Source organism: Aspergillus ochraceoroseus (genome assembly GCF_002846915.1).
Source record: "Aspergillus ochraceoroseus IBT 24754 chromosome Unknown P175scaffold_10, whole genome shotgun sequence".
Taxonomy (NCBI): Eukaryota; Fungi; Ascomycota; class Eurotiomycetes; order Eurotiales; family Aspergillaceae; genus Aspergillus; species Aspergillus ochraceoroseus.
This window is the reverse complement of record NW_024468485.1, coordinates 674,367-696,139: the sequence shown is the minus strand read 5'-3', so window position 1 is coordinate 696,139 and position 21,773 is coordinate 674,367. Positions and strand designations below refer to the sequence as shown.

The following is a 21,773-nucleotide window of genomic DNA, read 5'->3' as shown; positions in this document are numbered from 1 at the left end:
TCCTGGGGAGACGCAGAACCAGACAAAGACCGAAAGTGTATAGATTTGTAGAAATTCTAGCAGAAGGGGGGGGGGGAAAGAAGCCTTCATCAGCTAATGATTCACACCAGCAAAATGCCAAACATCCCCAGAGATCGCTTCAGAAAATAGCTAAAAGAAAAAGGCAAAGCTGGAATAAAATGGTAGTCACATAAAAGAAGACAGAAAGAAAAGAAAGAAAGGCTCCCGTTGTCCGTAAATCTTTGGATCTAAAATCTTTTGCCCCCTTGAGTCATTTCAATATTAAAAAAAAAAAAAAAAAAGAATTTGGACATAGTTCTATAATAATAATAATAATAATAATAATAATAATAAACCATCAAGGCTCGGAGAAAAAGTCCCGGCTTTTACTGGGCCTTGTTCTTGGCGAAAGCCTGCGCACCGTCAACCAGACGTCTTTCAGTGTTCTGTCTGCCGTTGACGAAGTCAGGGTAGTTGAGGGTCAGCTCGACAGAGCCGTTGACAATGTTGTCCACAGCCTCGACACCGAGCATGAAAGAGTGGTCCTGGTTGCCAACCTCGTAGCGCCAGCTACCGAAGCGACCACGGGACCAGATGTCCATCGCCTGCAGCTTGGGCAGGATCTGGGTCAGAGCACCCTCACGCTCCAGGGATGGTGTAGGGTATCCGTGGTCGAAGCGGCGGTGGTAGGTGGAGACAATCTCATCGGTAGGCTTGAGCATCTCGGTGTTGACGAGACCCTGGATACAATCGGCGAGGAGAGTCTCGTGGTTGACAGGCTTCATGGAAGACTCAGAAACCTCCAGCATGATGGACCAGTAAGGGCCCTCCTGAGCATCGGCGTTCTTGGGCTTGGAGCCATCGGCGAGCTGCATGGTGGGGAGCTTCTTAGAGGCCTCAGGCTGGTTGTAAGGGGAGTAGTTGGAGAAGATGGTGGCACGGTAGAAGGGGCAGTTGTCCTCGGGGAAGTAGAGCTATGGAAACACGTCAGATTCAAGGTTACTGGAGAGAGAGAGAGAGAGAGCATAACTTACCCAGCACTTGTCGCCGATTCTCTCGGGGCGGCTGCCACGGATACCAACACCGATAACATGAGTGGAAGAGTAGAAAAGCTCCTTGGTGAGGCCAATCAACTCCTGGTCGCCGATCTGCTCAGCGAGGAAATCAACGGCCATGGTGGAGACGAGCTTGTTGTAACCAACGGTGGTGCCATCGCCCAGGACGACAGTCTTGTTTCTGGGATTGACCTTGACAACCTTGCCCTTCTCACCGAAGCGGGTCTTCTCCTTGGGGAGGGTGTTGGCAACAGCAATCCAGATACCACCGGTACCGTCACGAGCGGGGAAACGGAAGGTGGCGTTAGGACCCCAGTTACCAGCGGTCTTGTTAAGAATGACGTTGGTCGTCACAGCCTTGAGGTTGGGGGCGGCCACACGCTCGCCGAGCCACGCGCATTGCATCTAAATTGCCCACAAATCAGCATGGGAAACCATCTAGGTGGCATGTGCTTTCCCGATGGCGACTCACCTTGGTGGTAGGTACAGCCCAGACCTTGTAGTTGTAAGGGCGCATGAAGAGATCCGCAATACCAGTTCCCATCATACGCACAATCCACTCGTCGAAGTCCTTGGGCTTGGTGTTTGCCACGCGAGCCTCGAGAGCAGCATCGATCATGCCATCGATACAGCGAACCTGCTCCTCCTTGGGCAGCATGGAGATGTTGTTCTGGAAGGGGTAGGGAACCCATTGGCCCTGGCAACGGACATAGGAGATACGTTGGTGTGTGTACCAGTCGTCGTCCTTGGGAAGAGCTTCGTCGATGCAGTCATCGAAGTACTTGTAGTGAGAGAAGATAACGTGCCCACCGACGTCGTAAAGCTGGCCATTGTGTTAGCTGGCGGGGGGGTCTGATGCAGCGCAAAACGGGCAAGAGGAGCTAAGCAGGGTTCACATACGAAACCTTCGGGGGTGACATCGGTCGAGGCAAGACCACCGGGGATCTCGTTGCTGTCAACGAGCAGCCAGGAGGGACCATCCTGCCGGCACCAGTCAATCAGTCAGTTATCTTTGCGCGATCGAGCGAGGAAACGTACAATCTGGTTCAGACGCTTCGCGGCACCCAGACCAGTAGGGCCAGCGCCAATGACGAGAACGTCGACTGAGCTGTTGCGAGCAATGGGTCAGTACGGGCTGAGGAACCCCCTGAGATGGAGGGGTTGCGGGAGAGCTCCTTACATGTCGGGGTGGGTCATTCTGCCTTGAAGAATATCCTGGAAGCTAGGAACGCGGTTTAGAGTCTTGCGGGCGAGGCTAAGCATAGAAGAAAATGAAGCTGCAGGAGACTGCAGAGGTTTAAAAGAAGGGAGGGGGGGGGGGGCGGGAAGAAAGAGGAATGATGGGACGGGAGAGAGAAGAGAGAGAGAGAGACGGAAGACGGTGAGGCCAAGGTGGGCAGAAATGTATACCTTAAGGTGCAGGCGGCCGGTAAAACAAAAACGTGACGAAGCTGGAGGGCTTTGCTGTGGGGAGTCTCTGTTTCAAGTTTAGACCTAGAATAAAAAAAATATTCCAGGATAAAATAATAATAAATAAAATAATTTAATTATTTTACCGAGGAGTTTTGATATTACTACACACAAATCACTCACTAGTTAACTAACAACAAAGTTATTTGGATTAAATTAAATTACCAGAAACAGGCACGGTCTCCCCAGCAGGTCCCAAGTGGTTTTGCGGTCGAGCCCTGGATAGGAGAGAAGTCAAAAAAATAAAATAGAAAAAAAAAAGAAAAAAAAAAGAAAAAAAAAGGGGGAAAGAACCTGAACAAAGACCCCCCGAATTTAAACGTTCTGAAGACTGGAGTCGTGCTCGATGGGTCTTTGATAGTGGAATCTGGATGATATATTATTTTATATTTTGCTCTAATTACCTTCATTTTAAAGTAGCCAACCAGACTGCGAAGTTTCTGGTTCATCTGCGCCATCATTGCTTTCTTGTTGGATCTGGACACTGGACACGCAAACTCTCCCTCTACTGGAAACTTACACCGTTCTAACTCTGCGCTCTGAACTCCATACTGATTACTGTGTAGGTGGTCATTTCCGAGATGAGATCGTGGTCTACCCACTCAGTTAATCCTCCCGAGTAGCCGATTGCAATTGGCCCTTTCCTGAATGCTTATCATCCTATCTGGATGCAGAGGATCTCCACGCTGGGACTGCTTGACAAGCAAGCATGGTGGCTGGAGGCCAGGAATGTTCCAGGGGCTGCCCTCGACTGGTGTATTGAAATTGCTGGATCCGCGCATTGGGAGGATCGCTTTTGTACTCTGTAAGAGTCGGTCAACAACCACCCCAGATATTCTTGTGTCGCTAGCGGCATTGAGATATTTGTCTCGGAAGGGTGTCCGTCCCCGTCGGGTTTGAAGAACGTCTGGAAGAAGTCAGGAGAGAGGAGTCCAGGAGATCTGTCCTTTCTCACTGCTCGGTAGTTTTTTTTTTAACTGACCGCATCAATTGTGTAACAAGAGTGGACGGGTGGCGTAACGAAGCTTGCGGCACGTTATTGAATTAGGTATTATTTATCTTGCTCTCTGATCATCCTTTGGAGGATCTATCGGGAAAAGGGAAAATATCTGTCGGAACTACGGAGGACCTCTATAGAATGGAGTAGCAAGTAAGACCCTGCACGAAGCACATGAAGCTGTACCGGAGTACGGAGCAGTTACGTATACCTCCTCTCAAGGGAACGGTCGATCGATATCCATTATACCTTGAGATCATCTTCCCCTTCCCCTTCCCCTCCCCGAACTGATTTAATCCACCAGTGTTTTTTGATTCTTGACCAGGGACGACGCCGCCGTCAGCACGGATTGGGTTGGATGTGGGGGAAACAAAAAAAACAAGGCCAAGCACAATCCCACTGATTGACTGTCTCAGAAGAGAAAGATAGCCTTGGAGGGGAGATCTTCATTCCCGAAACTGAAATGATAACGTTCATCAACTGGGAATGACTTCATTTTCATCTGTCGAGGGCTGATCAGGGTAATTTCTAGCCAATAGGGAGCGTAGAGAAAAGCTTCCCTTTTTTTCTTTCGAATATCGGGGTTCTTTCAGGTGCCCACAGTTTTCAGGGATATCAAGATACTCCCATACCTCAGGTAGGTACGTAGGAGCCGGTTGATACCTATTCGGGAGAGAATCCTTTTCTCAGCGGTATTCTGGTAAAGCACTCTAAACACGATAAAGCGGTACTCCGTAGGTGCTGGTCAATACCATATAGGATCTTTAATTGCAAAGAACCATTAATGGCGTGGGTACTCAGATCGCTGCATTCTCCACTCGGCAAGGGACTTTGGCGGCGACGCTATGGACAAGTGGCCGCTGAACGCGGCTAAGTAAGCACTAGGAGTACTTGGCTCGTCGCCTGCTTGCGTAATGCATGGAGTTCCAAACAAGTTGGTGTTAATTTTGATCAACGCTTGAGGTTGCAGAATATTCTTTTCAACCTGATACGATTTGATTCAACCTGTCTTGTTTCAGGGAAAAGAGTTGTGCAATGATACCTTTTTTTTTCTTTTTTTTTTTTTTCCCACACTTCTTTTCCTTTTCCAGGTAAAAAATTTTTTTTTTTTTTTAAAAAAAAATTAGAATATATTCTAGATAACAATAGAGACCCAAAAAAAAAGCAATTTAAAAAAAGGGTCTAGAGCCAAGCCTCCTGATGCTATTAAAAAAAGCGAGTAAAAAAAGGGGCGATAGAGCTAGAGCGAGAGCTTGGTTTGCGCACGGTGGTGGGTAATTGGAATCGCCAGGCTCGCCACGAGAAGTGATGGCCATTTTGCCTCGCCCCAGGTGAGTGGTCCATTTGAGAAATTGGGACAAATCTTCGAAGCACGAAGGGGATACGGAGTAGAAAGATCAAGAACTGGGAGTGAGATGTAGATAGCACACGTTCTGTTTTTACAATACGAGTACAAGTGTTATAGTACTCCTATTACTAGTAGTAGAGAGATAGGAAAATAACAGTATGAAACGGTACTGTACCAAAACACCCGACATCAACCTGTCAAGTTCCAAGTTCCACTTCCTCCTCCCCAAGCATCACGGAGTTGAAAATCTATATATTAATTATTATTCTGGTCCTCCGTACTCCGTACTTCATACTGAATCCAGTACCTTTAGGGCATATTTCTGGTTCCGGGTTGTTCCTCCCCACCACCTCTATCTATTTTTATGATACCTGGTAGTAGTCGTACAGGCTAGTTGTGGTACTAAAGAGAGGACGACGTATGCTTGCAGCAATAGTACCTGTATACCTGGACTCCATCTCCGGTACCTCCAGAGACGTTTCAAATTCAGTTCTTCCGTTCTCAGGGCATATCATCAATTCATCATCCTCAGCTTACCATCTCTTGGTTTTCCCTCTTCTTTTATTTTTTTTTTTCTTTTATTATTATTATTGTTGTTGTTATTGTTATTCTTGTTATTATTATTATTATTATTATTATTATTGTCCTATTTGTGCAATAACCCAACTTTTTCCTGCTAAAAAACTATCCCCACCCACTTCTCCGTGCCGCGTCCACTTTCCTTCGACTTGGACCAGAATCTCGACTCTGGCTGTCTCACTCGTTGCTGCTGGCTTTTCTCTTTCTCTTCCAAATTTCCACTCACCCCAAATAAGCTACTATCTTTCGTCTCTCTCTCTCTCTCTCTCTCTCTCTCTCCCCTCCTCCTCCTCATCCACTCCTCCCGTCTTCCACTGAGCAACTGTTCGTGCTGTCTTTTTTTGTCCCTTCCTTTTTCTCCTTTTATTCTCGCGTCGACCAACTCTGGACTTACACTCGTTAGACTCTGTTTCGCCGTCTAGACCCTAGATTTGTTGTACTTCTACCGTTTTTGATCCCCCATCTATTTTTATACCGTTTCCCCCCTGGCCTCCGCACAGTTCAACCAAAGCAGCCTTTTACGGCCGCGGCCTTTCGATTTTCAACGCTTTCTATCTGATCAAACACGCACTTTTACAATGGCCTCGGAAGGAGAGAAGATGAGAACCTCGGGCGAGGTCTCTCGCCCTGAGCCTACCTTACCTACCGTCAACCCTGCTGTTGAGAAGTCGGAGCCTCCCAAGCCGACCTTCCACCCGGCCATTTATGTTACGTGAGTTTGGATTCCTCGGAGGAGACCTGCTTGGGTCGATGATACTAACAGCATCTCAATATCAGTACCTGGATTGCCCTGAGTTCTAGTGTGATCTTGTTCAACAAGCACATTCTGGATTATGCTCAGTTCCGTAAGTGCAACTTGGCCCGTTCCCCTGCAAGTTTCGCAACCCGAGTACTGACTGCGATTTTTACTGTCTAGGCTTCCGTACGTTGCTTATCCCAGTCTCCCTGAATTCACGTCTGAGCCTAATGATATTCCAGCTATTATCCTCACAACATGGCACTTGGCTTTTGCGACCTTCATGACCCAGCTTCTTGCCCGCACTACCACCCTGCTGGATGGCCGCAAGACGGTCAAGATGACCGGCCGCGTCTATCTCCGTGCTATCGTCCCCATCGGTCTCTTCTTCAGTCTGAGCTTGATTTGCGGCAATGTCACATACCTGTACCTTAGTGTTGCGTTCATCCAAATGCTCAAGGTGCGATAGCGTTGATCCGCCGACAATTCGGGTGCTTGCTAACAACCTGTCCAGGCCACTACTCCCGTCGCGGTTCTCCTCGCTACCTGGGGAATGGGTATGGCTCCGGTTAATCTCAAAGTCCTGATGAACGTTGGTATTATTGTGCTTGGTGTCGTCATCGCCTCTTTCGGCGAAATCAAGTTCGTCTTCATCGGTTTCATCTTCCAGATTGGCGGTATCATCTTCGAGGCAACTCGCTTGGTCATGGTCCAGCGTCTGCTCAGCTCGGCCGAGTATAAGATGGACCCTCTCGTCTCCCTCTACTACTTCGCTCCTGTCTGCGCTGTTATGAATGGTGTCTGCGCCTTGTTCCTGGAGGTTCCCAGCCTCACCATGGGCCATATCTACAACGTCGGAGTGTGGACCCTGCTGGCTAACGCTATCGTCGCCTTCCTGCTCAATGTCTCTGTTGTCTTCCTGGTATGTATTGTCGTCGACGTCTTCCAAAGATCTACTTTTTCTAACCATCCGGCTGTAGATCGGAAAGACTTCTTCCCTGGTTATGACCCTCTGCGGTGTTCTCAAGGATATCCTCCTCGTCGCTGCTTCCATGATGATCTGGCAGACCCCCGTCACCCTCCTCCAGTTCTTCGGGTACTCCGTCGCTCTGGTCGGCCTGGTTTACTACAAGCTAGGTGGCGACAAGATCAAGGAATACACTGGTCAGGCCAACCGTGCCTGGGCTGAGTATGGCGTCACTCACCCCTCTCAGCGCCGCTTTGTGATCATCGGAGCTGTCCTCCTCGGCTTCTTCCTCCTCGTTGGCCTCATGGCTCCGAGCTACGCCCCTGACTCCGTGGCCAACGTGAAGGGCATGCTTGGAGGATCCGCCTCCGGTCACGCTTAAATTGACGCACTACATGAGGATGAAGCTGTGTGGCGGGTGTACCCAGTAAGTATCCTGACTTCATGGACATGTGAAAATGGGATCTTATGTTGGATGCTTGCGTCGAGGGGCACTGGGGGAGAGAACCACCCAAATATTCGACGATTACAATCCTGTTTGTACGCATTTACATTCCTTTTTTTCGATTTCATATTTGGGCCGTCCATGAAATATCTGCGGCCATTTATACTTGCCACATAATTTCCGTCCTGTTGGGGCAGCAGGGGGCCACGAGTGCGTCTAGGTAGGGCCACATGCAGGGAATGCCGCCTGGCCTGAAATGCTCAACCGCCTCGCTCCGGCAAGGATGTTTTCTGTTTTTTTTTTTTTTTTTTTTTTTTCCACCTTCCCCCTCCCCCACCCCCCCCCTCTCTATTCCTTTTTTTATTACCCTTGGTTACGGTGTCTGATCCTACGGGATTTATCAGTGTGTTTGTCTGTGGGTTGGGTCGATGAACATTTGTCATGTTAAACTAGCACGAGGTTCGGGTGTGAGATATTACTTCCACCATTTGTGCAATTCTCCATACTACCTTTATTCATCTTTGTCACTATAGCTTATGTTACACCTTTCGTCCAAAATAGAATTTGAGTTTGTTTTTTTTTTTTTTTTTCCTTCTCTTTCCTTTGGGGGTTTCTTCCTTTCTCCCTGCACGGTCGCAACTCATCAAGCAGCCACCTTGTCTTTCTTTGTCGACACCTCAGGCATCAACCACGCTGACTTGCAGCGGAGGCCCGGGATGCGATGCTGGCGAATCACGCCCTGAGCAAAGTCTGGAGTCTGTCTTTCTCGGCTACACCAATGAGCAGAGACCGTGGCGGGAGGAAGGGATCCGCAAAGGGGCGACGCGCGGACTGCCAGTAGGAGCCTGACGGCGAATCAAAAGACAGGGAGCCAGATTGCCTAATCGGTTCCGGTGCGATGCTCCGATAACCAATAGTATCCAATTCCTTGCGGGCTGATCTGGGTCGATCTGGCTGGACGCCGTACAGTACGGTACGGTATGCAGTGGCCGGGCGTTGCAGGGGAAACCGTAAATTGAGCGGGCTGCAACTGGTAAGCCTGCGTAATAAGACGACCCAAAATCCTGCACTCCGCATCGCAGGGCGTATCCAATTCCACCGCAGCAGCTCCGAGAGATTCTCACTTCGCTCTCCTCTCACATGCCTCTCATCTCTTCACTCTTTTTCTCCCTCTCCTCCTCTCTCTGACTCGCACTCTGATTCTTTAACTTTTCTCTCTCTTCAACCGAACCTCCTGTAGTTCCACCCCGCGCTTTTCTGCCCTCCCCCCATCTTTTTTTTTCCTCCTTCACTATTCTACCTCACCTCATACTTTGCTTCTCTCACAATATCTTCTCGTGACCTTACTCTCCTGCTTCCCTACCTACCTACCTGGTCATTCTCCTCGCCGATACGACTCATACAGCTTGGATTCTGCAATCCATAGGGTATTCTAACTATTTGTCATCTAGCTCACTTAACTGAACAGATCGGATCCACCGCGTAGCTCTTCCTACGCTCCATCGTCCCCCACAATGTGTCCAATGCTCCTCAGCTCCCTTCGTGATGGTCCTGCCATGGTCCTCTCGCCTCCCCAGGAACATGCTTTTCTTCAATTCCCTTGTCCGCCAAAGCGGGACGTTGCTGCCGGAGCTACCTCGCGACCTTTCTCTACCCATGGGGTCCCCCCCAATGCATTCTCCTCTGGCGTCAACACCTCCTTCTCCGGAGCTTTGACCCCTAGCCCCTTCACTGGCGGAAAGCCCTCTCGCAAGAGATCGCGTGATGATGTTGCCGCTGAAGACTCTCTCAGCAACGGAGTCGCAACCACTCCCGCTCCCGTGCCGCGGAAAGAACCTATCTACGGCGACGGCATGGTTTTTAGCAACGCGCGTACGGGAATGGCTCTCTCCGCGGCAAGTCAAACTGGCACTTGGTATGACGAGGCAGCGGGGAATGCCATCGCGGCCTCTCGCGCGTCGCAACGCCACGCCTCAGAATCGAGCCGCAAGTCCCAGCGTCTTGATCCGTCCGGTCCCGGGTTAGACGATCTCGCGCTTTCCCGCATGGAACGACAACTGCAGCAGATCGACAAGGATGACCATTGCCGTCCCGTCAATGCCGCATCCCGATGCAGTCCTCTCGCGCCTGCACAGCCTCTAGTTGACGACGCTACCCGCCTCCTAGGAATCAGCTGGCAACGCATTCAGACTGACGATACGGACCTGGCCGCCGCCATCCGTGGCTGGAAAAAATACATTGACCGACAATTCTCACGCTACCTTGTGGATTGCGAAATCCTGATGAAAAACCGCGCCTTGAACGCCTACCTGGTGACTGCCCGGCCAATGACTGCCATGGGTCCTGCAAACCTGAACGCTTTCTACCTCTTCAGTGACGATCTCACGCAAAGCCAACTAGTGGGCTCATCTTGGGAAGCCTGCCTTCGAAATCTCCAGTCAACCCCAATCCTTTTCGAAGGAACCGAAATCCTCAATGCGTCGGACAAACTCCTTAATCCTGACTCTCGCCAGCATCGAACTTTTCTGGCCAACCCAGCCGAAACCGGGCTCCCCCTGATCCAGACACTCTGTGCGCAACCTGCCAGTGCCGAATTTGGCCAGGGATTGAACAACAGCGTAGGAATGGGGACGGTGATGGACCTCGATGCATGAGCCTCCCTCCATTTTTACCAAAATCGACGACGAGAAAGAAAAGAAAAGAAGAAGAAAAACAACAACAGAATAAAATGCGCCAAAAGCTCGACGACCCGATACGTCGCCTCCGAACCGCCTCTCTTCGTCGTCTTTTTGTGATCTGATCTTACTTTGATGTTTCTGCTGATATTCCCAGCTTTCGTAATTCGAAGAGGTCGACAACATGTTTGTGGATTTCTTTTTCTTTTTCTTTCCTTGTCTTTGCTTACTTTCTTTTTCTTCTTTCTTTCTATTTTCTTTTTTTTTTTCTTCTTCTTCTTTTTGCTTTTTTTTTCTCTCATGATTGTGGGTTTCTAGTTTTTGGTTTCTGGCGTATGGTGATTCCACCGGGTTTGTACACTATTGGCGGGCCTTTTTATTTCGCTTCCCCCTGCCTTGTTTCTTATTCGTATTTGTCAGTACTTCATCTCTTCTGCCATATGGCGCCTTTCCAAGCAGAACAAGCAAAAAAAAAAGAACAAAAAACAAGATAGACAGATGAAGATGAGATGAAAAAAAAAAAAAAGTCATGGAATTGTTCTGAATTTCTTTCCCAGTAAAGTCGCGTTAAGTCCGTCACCATTTTTGACTGAGGTAGGTAGGATATACCTATCTATTCCTTAATTCAGGGACGAAAGGAAGCAGGTCTAGTCCAGTAAACAGTAAACATTAAGAGTATCTATCTAACTATGGGATTGCCCTACTACCTTTCTCTTCCTCTTGCTCCTCTTCCTCTTCAACGATATTGCTAATCTTGCATCTGTAGCTTGTGCAATCCAACTCTCTCTCTCTCTCTCTCTCTCTTTCTCTCTCTCTCTTGTCTGAGTTTCCAACCATCTCATACACCACCACTACAGTCTCTCACAGTAAACTACATAAAAATGTAGTGTAGTGAGTGTGTAGTATAATTAAATAGGAAAACCAACTTCCTCCCATTTTGCACTCTTCACATCCGTATCCGTCGGAGACTCCTGGTGCTGGTCGTGATCCTTGTCATTGTCAGTGTCGTGAGCTTTCCCCATAAAGAGGCAATCGATCTCCTCGAGGCTGAGATTGGCTGTTTCCGGATAATAAAAGTAGATGATCTTGCATGGAAAGAAATATGTTAGTTTGTGGTTTTTTTTTATTTATGTATTTATTGAGAGAGAGAGAGAGAGACATACCGGAATAAATATCAGATTCAAACACATGAATATCAGGTATCCCTTCCATTCTAGTTCATGGATCATGGTTGGGCCAATCATGGCCACGAAGAAATTCCATAGCCAGTTTGCGGAGATTCCGATTGCATTGCTTTGGAAGGGTTAGTTTTTGGTTCTTTCTGGTAGATAACGTAGTGTTGCAGCAAGGGGTGGAATGTTGGACTTCTTTCTACTCACCCTTTTGACCGCACATGCATGGGCAGAAGCTCCGGTCCATAAACCCATGGAATGCAGTTGATTGAAGCTCCGAAGATGAGCATAAAAAGGAAGAAAAACGCCACAGAGGCACATCCGGCCACTGATTGCTGAGGCGTTCCTAAAGTCCGTCCGTCGAGTGAGTATCTATGCCCCTCCCCCCCCAAAGGAACAAGGGGCGACTACTAACCTTTAAATGAAAGAAGAATGGAGATCATCAACATGCAAATGAACAGCCCGAAGGATCCCCACATCATTGGCTTCTTGCGGCCCAGTCGATCGGAGTAGAAGGTCGGGTAAAACGATCCTACGCGAGATCGTGAGAGGAGGCATGGGCGTGGGAAACAGTGGTCCAGTCTTACCGATGACAAACATGATCTGGATCACTCCACCAAGGAGCAGGCTGGTTTTCTTGTCGAGGCCTACATTGACCTCCAAGACTAGAGATGCATTCGGTAAGTCAAGGGTCCAGCCAGGCCGTTGCAGAGTTCAAGTGGCTTGTTTACCTGTTGTAACATACGACTATAGCCACGGGCATCATCATCGTCATCGTTAGTGGGCTTGAACAGATTGTCTCGAACAAGGGGCTGACTTACGACAATGATGTTAATCCCTCCCATTTGGTTCATGAATTGCAACCCATACGCGAGAAGCACGCGTCGACCAGTTTGAAGCTCATCCTTCTTGAACAACTGGGACCATTGGTACTCTCCTCGGATGTTATCCAGCTCGATAGCTCTGAAAATGCCCTCGGCTTCATTGACAACCTTGGGGTCATCGGAGGACCGGTCGTAAAAGTCACAGAGTACCTGCACGGCCTCTTCGGCACAACCCTTGCGGCACAACCATCGGGGGCTTTCTGGCAGTCTGTTTTTTTTTTTTTTTTTTTTTTTTTTTTTTCTCCCTGTTAGCCGATTTCCCCCCCCCAAGTCCATATCAGAACTAGCACACATGCCGGAGCCAGAACTTACCCAAGCACAAGAATGGCCACAATGACAATCAAAATCATCTGGCAGGCAATGGGGAGTCTCCAGTCGATCGATCCCGCGGCAAAGCTCATTCCATAGTCAAGCCAATAGGCTATCACAATGCCAACCCCCACGGCCAGAGGCTGGCTGCACACATACATTCCTCGGTTCCGAGCCTCGCATAGCTCAGATTGGTACACGGGCACTGTGGAGGTCATGATGCCCGTGCCAATGCCGCCGATATATCGCGACACCAGCATTTGGGTCCTTGAAAACGAGCAGGTTTGTGGGATCGCCCCAGCCTACCTGGAAGCATTAGCGGTGTCATCGTATTAAGTGATGGTGAGGGGGAAACAATCAGAACCAACCGTCAGTAAAGCCATGGCAAGCCATATCGACTTTCGAAACCCGAGGTTTTCACTCGTTAAAAAGGCCACAACCGTTCCGGTCAAGCAACCAAGGTTGTATATGCCTACGATCATCCCCAGAACGGCAGAGCTGGGGTCATCGACGACGCGGAGAAAGTCTCCATTCCCAATGATGCCCGCAAACACGCCCTGGTTGTACCCTAGATCACAGGTCGAAGTGCAAGTCAGCAAGCGTACCTCGAACCGGGGGATATCGAGTCGTCGCACCGAACAGGACGAAAGCTATTTGGCAAGTGAACATGATAGCCAGACGAAGGCTCAGCCCTCGGCCGTATACATCCATCTTGACCATGTTCTCTTTCTTTCTTTCTTTGTCTGAAGAGAACAGCCAACCAGTCGTAAATCCAACCCAACGAGCGTGTATATATGTATATATATATATATATTATATATATATATATATGCCAATTCCCCTACTTCACAACACTCAATACCAAGCAGGAAACAAAAGAAAGTGAACATGCAACAACATCCAGCAATTTAACTATGGGAAACCTGGACCCCCTTTCCTCTATTAATGGTTCTCCGATACAGAAACCTCAGCACCTACTACTACGAGTCAGCTACCTAGTCTCTCTCTCTCTCTCTCTCCCACCTCCCTCACTAATCTAAACCTTCCCAGGTCGCCCCGTCCTTCATACCATACCAACCTTCGCGGCGGCGGCGGGGGTTACCCCGAGAATAACTAGTTACCATACATACCACATTAGTCAAGACGCGAAGAAAGGAGGGCCAAGTCAGGCGATGCACGGAGTCCTCCTCCTCGAAGCATGCATTGATTTATTTAATCTTACCTCCGTGCTTGTTGTGCATTCCTGGTTTTGATATAGAAAACACAAGCACAAGTACAAGCAACCCTCTCTTCTTTCTCATGTATTACTACTTCCTTCCTTCCTTCCTTCCTTACGTACGAGTACTACCTACCTACCTACGTAACTATATATATATATATATATATAATAACTATATAAACTACAAGTAACGCATCCAAGAATCAACAGAAAGTTCCCATCCACCAACCAAGCATAGTATACTCCCCCCAGAAAGGGCTCCCCCTTGCCTGGGTAGTCGGCGCCATCAAGCTATGTAGCTAGCATTCATGGCATTCACGGCATTCATAAGAGCAGAGGTAACGAACGCCCTCCGTATGCGGGTTCAGCAATGCAAATGCCCAAGCTCGTAACTAGCTTGTTGTTGGACGGTTGGACTGCTGATCTGATTGATACCCGGGGGAATTAAACTATGCCATAGTTATGTAGTTGGGGAAAAGGGTTTGGAAAAAGGTATGGGATGTGAGAAGAAAAAAAAAAAAAAAATAGGTGGTTGGATGATGGGTTCTAAGGAGGGAGGCAGCTTAGTTACACAAGGTGCCTAGACGAACTCATGCAGGCAGTATTGTTGTTGTTGTAACTTGTTTGTTGCTCGACAGATAATAAGAAAGAGAATGAACATAGGCTAACGTTTGGAATTTGCCTGCATTGCTGCAAGTCCATTGTTCTATATCTATCTATGCTAATCACTATCGTAATCACTACCTTCGTCATAGTAATCATTGTAGTGTCCGGAAAATGCTGCATCAATGCCATCGGCATCGTCGTCCCCTTCGTCTTCCTCGTAGTTGTCATTCTCCTCCCCCTCCTCCTCCTCCTCCTCCTCCTCAGCGTCATCTGCTGGTCCTAAACTCTCATTAGGCTGCGGGTTCTCGGATTTATCGGTGGCAACTCCGTGAGAGCTCGGCGGTTCTTTGACCGAGCTGGATGCCGGAGTGACAAGAGGGGACGGCCCAACAGGGTTCGTTGATGAAGCCCCAAGGAGTCTTGGCTGTCTTGCCATGGACTCCGGCTCAATACTGGCGCTCCGGTGGGAAGATGCAACACTCTGGCTGCGGCTCCGACTTCCACTATCCACCACCTTCGCCTTGGCAGCCTCTTCGGCGCCGCCGTCGCCAAAAAGCGTCTCCAGGAGACGATAGTTGATTTTCTTACTGAACCCCCGCCGCTCCAGCATCCGCCGCGTCGCCTCGGCCGGAGTGGAGGCACGGGTACTCCTGCCATCCCCCTCTTCGCCATCCCCCTCAAGATACGCGACATCCCCGAGTCGACCCTTGCGGCGCTTCCTTGGTTTATGCTCGCCCGGACGCGAGTCCGCTTCGGCCAGAGCCCGTTTCAAAGCCTTGGCCTGCTGCGTGCGGAGATAGTCTTGATTTTCATGAACCCAAATCCGCTCCTTGATCTCCACTTCGGCGGGCGACAGCAGGCAGTGCGAAACTTCGGGATCCGACTCAAACTCGGCTTCATCGATCTCGGCACTATCGGAGACCACTCTCGTGGGCGTTGGATTAGTCGTTCCTTCGATGCTATCGATCATGTGGGAGCCCTTGGCCAAGAAGGCCGTCATTTCATCCTCCAGGGCGTCTTCCGAGGCCACCTGTTCTGGGGTTGGCGATGGCAGCTTTCGTCGCCGACCTTTCTCGGGCGCGGCCGCTTGGCTGTTCTTATCAGCGAGCATCAAGACCGGATCAATTGGCAGACTAGGGATTGCAAATCCGTCCGCGTCGACACGCCTCGACGACCGAGCACTCGATTCCGGTGCCTCTGCTTCAATGGCGGCGGCTGTCTCGGCCGGTTTTGTCTTGACGCTTCGTATAGGCTTCCTACCCTCCCGGGCGCGAGTAAACGAGGGTGGATCGTGCGTATTTTCCAATTGCACCGAGCGAAATTGATCGACCGTTAGCTCGCCACTTTCGGTGGAGCTGAACTCGTTCAGACGTTGGCTGATGGTAATTTCGGTCACTTTCACCACATAGACAACCTCGCGGACGGTCCGACGAAAGTTGTTCATTCGAGCTGCTAGGATCAAAGCCGCACCACAGATACCTGCAGGACGCCGACCTGTGGTCATCCAATCTCGGTTCATACGTTGCACGATGCGGACGGCTTCCCCGGCCACTTGCATAGTAGAGGAACCGAATTCCAGTTGCTTGGCAAATCTATATATTAAACTCTCAGGGTCGATGGGATTCATTAAGAAGACGTTGCCACCTAGACGAAGTTCATCTAGGAGGGACTTATAAGTGCGACCCAATTTGAAAACGTTGATCTGGAGCCGTTAGCTTTTTTTTTTTTTTTTTTTTTGGGGTGGGGGTGCTAGTAAAAGTAAACTCACCATGAGAACATCGGCAAAATCAATGAGCATTACTGTATTTCCATCCTGGCGTCGGCAGGCGATGTACAGACATACAGCGGCAACGGTCTTGGTTCGACGACCTTGGATAAAATTGAGGCCGACTGCCAGCTTAAAGACCTGTCCAGCAGCCTTCATAGCGCTCTCTGGGATGGTCAAAGCACGGGACAATTGGGTGATGTACCGATTACCTGGTATGGTCAATTCGTGTGGTCTGCGATTAGGGGGGTTTAAAAGGACATACCATTCTGCTCAGTAATTTCTCTGCTCTCCATAGCTCCTCCGCGCTGAAATCCGGGGCCGTAGCTGCGGACGTGAGTTTGATCTTCACCAACAAAGGCACCCTGGACGACGGCGGCGCCAGACGATGTCTCACCAAAGGTAACTTCCGAGACAATGTTGGCCTCACTCACAACGGTACCACAGCCGGAGCAGACCTTCTGGCCCTCATCCTCGATAATGTGAGGAGCAGGACAGCCTGGATTAGGGCAAGTGGTAGTCTTGGGGTGAGTCGTTGGCCGGGTTGGCTGAGGTCGGGAAATTGACTGAGGGCGTCGGATAGCCATTGGATTTGGGGGTTTAAGACTGGCCAGTCGCCCAGGAGGGGCCCTCGGGCCTGCTCTGGGGGGGACAGGCTGGCGCATGGCTGGCCTAGCAGACATGATGAAGTATGATTGTGATGGTTGTAGTTGTCAAGATGAGTTGCGTTTTGAGGTGTAGTAGAGTGATGAATGTACGTCGAAGATCCAAACCAGACAGATTATATGATCATCTTCAAGATATAAGAGCCCGGTCTCTTTTCCAGACCTGAGTCCGATATAAGTATTCGTATAAGTAGAGATCGAGGAGATGATTAGATAAGCAAGGTGAGGTTCACTTTTTCGCGGGGTACGAGGAGGACCACGGAACGGGAGAGAGAGAGAGAGATGAAAGAAAGAAAGAAAGAAAGAAAGGCACAAGCTCCAATCTCAGAGATATTATCCAACGGATCTTTTTGAATATTAGAAGCGATGAACGATTGCTGGATGGTGAAAAGCAGAGAAAGCGAGAGAGAGGAAAAGAGAGAGAGAGAGCGAGAGAGCGAAAGCCGCCGAAATTCGAGGTGGTCCAGTGGCTGGGTCACGTGGCGCTGCCTCCAACATCGGGGGTTCGAATCCGGTCTGGACCTTTTGAAATCGGATTTGAATTAGAATAAGGATAATCTTAATACGGAGTACTAGGGTATGAATTAATATTATCCTGAATAAATCAGGGGAATTGGTTGCGAATCAATCAGATTGTCAGACCCAATATATATATAGGTACCTTGGACCTGACAATCCGATTTCTTGGTTATTCCTGATTCCACCCTTGATCTGGTTCATGAACTGATTAATGTGCAGATTGAGAAGGATTCTTCTCTTCCTCTTTTATTTTTATTTTTTTCTTGCGAGTTGGGCCAAAAAAAAAACCTCCAGAGTCAAGTCTGCGCGATTTGTGCGCGGTTTAGTGTATGGAGCAGTTAATCTTCTAAACCTCAAGGATCCCTCCCGCACAAAACCCGCATTCCAATCACTTCATTATCTTTCTCTTATTGGAGGCCCCAAATGAACAAATACTAATCAGTGTGGTAGCGTGGGTTGAGGAGGATGATCATGGTGGGAGATATAAGAATCTAGTCAGTTGTCTGCCATAGGACCATTTCCACCTTCTTTGGCTTCATCTTAATTCCTCTCTAGATTCTCCTACCTGCTCTTCGAATACATATCCTGTCCTTTCTTCATCCTTCCGTCATGGCACAGGTTTCACATGCAATCGAACTTTCCTCCCGCAGTACCTTTTTCGTGAGCAATGTTCACTGCTCCTCCTGTGTCGCCTTCATTACCCATGTTCTCTCAGAGATCCCTGGCCTCTCAGATATCGAGGTCTCCATTTTCACCCATGAAGTCCATGTCGTCCATACCCAAGAAACAGACCCTATCTCCATCGCGAGGATCCTCATCCAGGCCGCCTTCGAAGTCCATCATGTCACGACCACAGATGCAACCGGAGTGGTGGTCTCGGACTGTGACACAGAGATAGTCTTCCACGGTGCATTTCCTGATACCTCCCCACGGCATTCAAGAACCCGACACCTTGCGAACTGTGATGCCTGTCGGAAGGAGGAACAGCAACAGTCCCCTGCGGGGTTGCATGTGGATTTGCCTGTCCCGCCTCCAGCGCCACAAAAGAGTTTCTTGTCGCCGCGAGGGTCTGAATCGGGTGCACACGAACTGATGCCACCAAAGAACGTTGAAACCCAGTTTAAAGCGCATCTGAGTATCGCGGGAATGAGCTGTGCATCATGCGTCAATTCAATAACTGACGCGGTCAAGGAACTGGACTTCGTGGACGAGATTACCGTCACCCTGCTTTCGAATAGTGCGTCAGTGGTATATCACAGCCTGCGCTCTAAGATCGACGATGTGATCGAACGGATTGAGGACATTGGGTTTGAGGCATCGCTGGACGAAGTCAACCCCATCAATGCCTCGGACCCCCCTCATACGCAAAGACACTCGACGTACATTGCCGATATTGCCATTGGCGGGATGACTTGCGGCGCCTGCTCGGGGGCCGTCACCCAAGGTCTTCGAGATCTGTCTTGGGTAACCAATGTAACGGTCAATCTACTGTCTCACAGTGCACAAGTCGAGTTCGAAGACCCGAACAAGCTTCCCCTGATAGTCGAGAAAATCGAAGACCTCGGATATGACGCCTCCATTGTCAAGGTCACCCCCCCCAAGGTTGTGGCTGGAAAGCGAACTGTATCCGTCCGGGTGGATGGCATGTTTTGCCACCACTGTCCAGAGAAGGTGTATCATGTCCTGAGGGAGTTGCCGGGGCTTGAGGTGGATGAAACCCTCTCTGTCAAGAATCCAATTTTGAAGGCTACCTACACACCCACCGCCTCGCCGTCAACCACCGTCAGGAGCATTGTCGAGAAGATCGGCAGTGCACACAGCGGGTTTCAAGCGTCAGTGTATCACCCGCCCAGCGTCGAGGACCGCTCCCGAGCAATGCAGATCCACGAGAGACGAAGACTGCTGTCCCGTTTCCTGTTTGTGTTGCTTGCGGCGATTCCTTCCTTTCTCCTGGGAATCGTGTTCATGAGTCTGGTCCCTGCTGACAACCATATCCGCCAATACCTCGAGCAACCGATGTGGTCTGGGAGCGTGTCGCGGATGGAATGGGCTCTCTGGATGATGACCACGCCGGTCATGTTCTACGGCGCCGATATCTTCCATGTGCGCGCTGCAAAGGAGATCCGTTCCCTCTGGCGCCGGGGGAGTCGCGTGCCCATCTTGCGACGGTTCTACCGCTTTGGAAGCATGAGTCTCTTGATCTCGGCCGGGACCTTGGTCGCCTATATCTCCTCGCTGGGGATTCTTGTCGCGGATGCGGTCGCTCGAAACCACTCGAACCCCCACAGCACCACCTATTTCGATAGCGTTGTCTTCCTGACCCTGTTCATCCTCGCGGGTCGATTCCTGGAGGCCTACAGCAAAGCCAGAGCGGGTGATGCTGTCGCCTCACTTGGAAAGCTGCGTCCTTCCGAGGCTCTGCTCGTCGTGCACGACGGCTGCTCCAGCGAGCACCAATCCGACCGAATCCAGAGGATTCACGTGGATCTTCTGGAAATCGGGGACCGCGTTCGCGTGCCTCATGGCGCCTCCCCTCCCGCCGATGGAAAAATTGCGGGTCCTGGTCTATATCAATTTGACGAGAGCTCGTTGACGGGCGAATCGAACCCGGTCAGCAAATCGATCGGGGACCAGGTCTATACCGGTTCCGTCAATGTCGGACAGCCCGTCGAGTTCGAAATTACCGCGGTGGGCGGGTCATCCATGCTGGATCAAATCATCGCCGTTGTCCGCGAGGGCCAGAGTCGACGCGCACCGCTCGAACGAGTCGCCGATGTCCTCGTTGCTCACTTTGTTCCTGTCATTACGCTGATCGCCATCTTAACGTTTGTCATCTGGGTTTCGCTCGGGGTATCCGGTGCCTTGCCCCCGGATTACCTCGATGCCAACCGCCGCGGCGGCTGGACCTTCTGGAGTCTCGAGTTCGCAATCGCCGTATTCGTCGTTGCATGCCCTTGCGGTCTTGCCCTGGCCGCGCCGACCGCCCTCTTCGTCGGCGGCGGGCTCGCTGCACGATACGGAATCCTCGTCAAGGGCGGCGGGGAAGCGTTCCAAGAAGCCAGCCGGCTCAATGCCATCGTCTTCGACAAAACGGGGACCCTAACAGAAGGCGGAAGCCTCCAGGTATCCGATCACGAAACATTCATCACGGACCCCCAGCAGCGGCAGATCGCCTGGGTTCTTGCGCGCCACCTCGAAGAGAGCAGCAACCACCCGATCGCGCGAGCCATTGCCGAGTTCTGCAAGAACACCACAGACAAGGAAGCCAGCCACGCGCAGGGTCTCCTCCCTTCTATCACGAGTTCCGAGATCCAAGAAGAATCCGGCCAGGGAATGCACGGCCGATTCGTTTTATCCACCACGCATCACTACGAAGCCGCCATCGGTAACCAGCGATTCCTTGAATCTCTCTCGGCCACGACGACCACCAACAACTACTACCTCTCCAGCACCTTATCCCAATACCAATCCGCAGGCAAATCAACCGCCATCCTCTGCATGCGCCAGATCCCTCCCCCATCCCCCGCCGAGGGAACCCCCCCTCTACCCCAACTCACACCCACCATCGCCTTCGCAGTCTCCGACTCCATCCGTCCGCACGCGGCAACCGTCATCTCCAAACTGCACGAGCGCAAAATATCCGTGTACATGTGCACAGGAGACAACGAGACAACCGCGCACGCCGTCGCCGACCGGCTGGGCATCCCACGATCCCACGTGCTGGCCAATGTCCTGCCAGCAGGCAAAGCCGACTTTGTCCGATCAATCCAGCACCCCCCCAGCAGCAGCAGCAGCAGCAGCAGCAGCACCGAAACACAACCAGAACCCACCCGCCAAATCGTCGCCTTCGTAGGCGACGGCATCAACGACTCGCCCGCGCTATCCACCGCAGACGTCAGCATCGCCCTGGCCTCGGGCTCCGACGTCGCCCTCCACTCCGCAAGCTTCATCCTGCTCAACTCCTCGCTGGAAACAATCCTGCAGCTCACCCGGCTCAGCCGCCGCGTCGTCACCCGCGTCCGCATGAACTTCTGCTGGGCCGTGCTGTATAATCTGGCGCTGGTGCCCGTGGCGGCGGGGGTGTTTTATCCGCTTGTCACTGGGCAGCGCAGCGTGCTGGTGGGCGGGGAGATGGTCGCGGTGCGGGAGCATTGGCGGCTGAGTCCGGTTTGGGCGGCGTTGGCCATGGCGCTGAGTAGTGTTTCGGTGGTTTGTAGTAGTCTTGCGTTGGTGGTTGATGGAGAGATGCTTACAAGGGTTAGGGGGGTGGTTTCGTAGGGGTAGGGGAGGGAGGAGAGAGAGAGAATGATGATACATATGATCACGATTTCACGATTTCATGATTTCTATGAAAATGATAAT

At 50.6% G+C, this 21,773-nt stretch overlaps 9 protein-coding genes across 9 annotated transcripts; 5 read left to right on the top strand and 4 right to left on the bottom strand.

The window, feature by feature from the left end:
* Window positions 1-386: 386 nt before the first annotated feature.
* Window positions 387-2,318, bottom strand: P175DRAFT_0445841 (protoporphyrinogen/coproporphyrinogen oxidase; the record flags this gene model as incomplete). The annotated part of the gene is made up of 6 exons (XM_040894307.1): window positions 387-974; window positions 1,035-1,460; window positions 1,528-1,878; window positions 1,956-2,036; window positions 2,094-2,163; window positions 2,236-2,318. 6 exons carry the CDS (start codon window positions 2,316-2,318, stop codon window positions 387-389), a joined length of 1,599 nt encoding a protein of 532 aa, XP_040749018.1.
* A 2,805-nt stretch (window positions 2,319-5,123) lies between these two features.
* P175DRAFT_099531 (uncharacterized protein) lies at window positions 5,124-5,897 on the top strand. Its single transcript, XM_040901145.1, has one exon. The coding sequence runs from the start codon at window positions 5,291-5,293 to the stop codon at window positions 5,765-5,767; it is 477 nt and encodes a 158-aa protein (XP_040749017.1). The 5' UTR covers window positions 5,124-5,290; the 3' UTR covers window positions 5,768-5,897.
* On the top strand, window positions 5,740-7,913 carry glfB (UDP-galactofuranose transporter). The gene is made up of 7 exons (XM_040897978.1): window positions 5,740-5,773; window positions 5,853-6,161; window positions 6,227-6,294; window positions 6,366-6,371; window positions 6,428-6,645; window positions 6,700-7,107; window positions 7,166-7,913. Exons 2-7 carry the CDS (start codon window positions 6,028-6,030, stop codon window positions 7,532-7,534), a joined length of 1,203 nt encoding a protein of 400 aa, XP_040749016.1. The 5' UTR covers window positions 5,740-5,773; window positions 5,853-6,027; the 3' UTR covers window positions 7,535-7,913.
* A 416-nt stretch (window positions 7,914-8,329) lies between these two features.
* P175DRAFT_0535962 (uncharacterized protein) lies at window positions 8,330-8,674 on the bottom strand (the record flags this gene model as incomplete). Its single annotated transcript, XM_040900275.1, has 1 exon — window positions 8,330-8,674. One exon carries the CDS (start codon window positions 8,672-8,674, stop codon window positions 8,330-8,332), a length of 345 nt encoding a protein of 114 aa, XP_040749015.1.
* On the top strand, window positions 8,652-10,258 carry P175DRAFT_099536 (uncharacterized protein). The gene has a single exon (XM_040901146.1). The coding sequence runs from the start codon at window positions 9,112-9,114 to the stop codon at window positions 10,249-10,251; it is 1,140 nt and encodes a 379-aa protein (XP_040749014.1). The 5' UTR covers window positions 8,652-9,111; the 3' UTR covers window positions 10,252-10,258.
* Window positions 10,259-10,927: 669 nt separating this feature from the next.
* P175DRAFT_0466847 (sugar transporter-like protein) lies at window positions 10,928-13,357 on the bottom strand (the record flags this gene model as incomplete). The annotated part of the gene is made up of 10 exons (XM_040894923.1): window positions 10,928-11,357; window positions 11,436-11,565; window positions 11,652-11,790; window positions 11,860-11,976; window positions 12,032-12,109; window positions 12,176-12,191; window positions 12,266-12,536; window positions 12,641-12,939; window positions 13,006-13,205; window positions 13,273-13,357. The coding sequence occupies 10 exons, from the start codon at window positions 13,355-13,357 to the stop codon at window positions 11,181-11,183; spliced, it is 1,512 nt and encodes a 503-aa protein (XP_040749013.1). The 3' UTR covers window positions 10,928-11,180.
* A 1,163-nt stretch (window positions 13,358-14,520) lies between these two features.
* Window positions 14,521-17,287, bottom strand: P175DRAFT_0487364 (transcription factor TFIIIB subunit BRF1). The gene is made up of 3 exons (XM_040895667.1): window positions 16,493-17,287; window positions 16,231-16,439; window positions 14,521-16,164 (listed from the first exon to the last, which is right to left on the bottom strand). Exons 1-3 carry the CDS (start codon window positions 16,908-16,910, stop codon window positions 14,578-14,580), a joined length of 2,214 nt encoding a protein of 737 aa, XP_040749012.1. The 5' UTR covers window positions 16,911-17,287; the 3' UTR covers window positions 14,521-14,577.
* A 246-nt stretch (window positions 17,288-17,533) lies between these two features.
* Window positions 17,534-17,929, top strand: P175DRAFT_099488 (uncharacterized protein). Its single transcript, XM_040901144.1, has one exon. It carries the CDS (start codon window positions 17,623-17,625, stop codon window positions 17,836-17,838), a length of 216 nt encoding a protein of 71 aa, XP_040749011.1. The 5' UTR covers window positions 17,534-17,622; the 3' UTR covers window positions 17,839-17,929.
* Window positions 17,930-18,020: 91 nt separating this feature from the next.
* P175DRAFT_0445646 (putative copper resistance-associated P-type ATPase) lies at window positions 18,021-21,689 on the top strand (the record flags this gene model as incomplete). Its single annotated transcript, XM_040894294.1, has 1 exon — window positions 18,021-21,689. One exon carries the CDS (start codon window positions 18,021-18,023, stop codon window positions 21,687-21,689), a length of 3,669 nt encoding a protein of 1,222 aa, XP_040749010.1.
* Between the last annotated feature and the right edge of the window lie 84 nt (window positions 21,690-21,773).

What these genes read in the sequence shown, in the direction of transcription:
- P175DRAFT_099531 (XM_040901145.1), top strand. Translation starts at nt 5,291, where the DNA reads ATGCTTGCAGCAATAGTACCTGTATACCTGGACTCCATCTCCGGTACC.
- glfB (XM_040897978.1), top strand. Translation starts at nt 6,028, where the DNA reads ATGGCCTCGGAAGGAGAGAAGATGAGAACCTCGGGCGAGGTCTCTCGC. An exon ending in CACCCGGCCATTTATGTTAC is followed by an intron (nt 6,162 to 6,226) that starts GTGAGTTTGGAT and finishes TCTCAATATCAG; the next exon opens with TACCTGGATTGCCCTGAGTT. An exon ending in CGTTCATCCAAATGCTCAAG is followed by an intron (nt 6,646 to 6,699) that starts GTGCGATAGCGT and finishes CAACCTGTCCAG; the next exon opens with GCCACTACTCCCGTCGCGGT.
- P175DRAFT_099536 (XM_040901146.1), top strand. Translation starts at nt 9,112, where the DNA reads ATGTGTCCAATGCTCCTCAGCTCCCTTCGTGATGGTCCTGCCATGGTC.
- P175DRAFT_0487364 (XM_040895667.1), bottom strand. Translation starts at nt 16,910, where the DNA reads ATGTCTGCTAGGCCAGCCATGCGCCAGCCTGTCCCCCCCAGAGCAGGC. An exon ending in AGAAATTACTGAGCAGAATG is followed by an intron (nt 16,440 to 16,492) that starts GTATGTCCTTTT and finishes TGACCATACCAG; the next exon opens with GTAATCGGTACATCACCCAA. An exon ending in ATTTTGCCGATGTTCTCATG is followed by an intron (nt 16,165 to 16,230) that starts GTGAGTTTACTT and finishes TAACGGCTCCAG; the next exon opens with ATCAACGTTTTCAAATTGGG.
- P175DRAFT_099488 (XM_040901144.1), top strand. Translation starts at nt 17,623, where the DNA reads ATGTGCAGATTGAGAAGGATTCTTCTCTTCCTCTTTTATTTTTATTTT.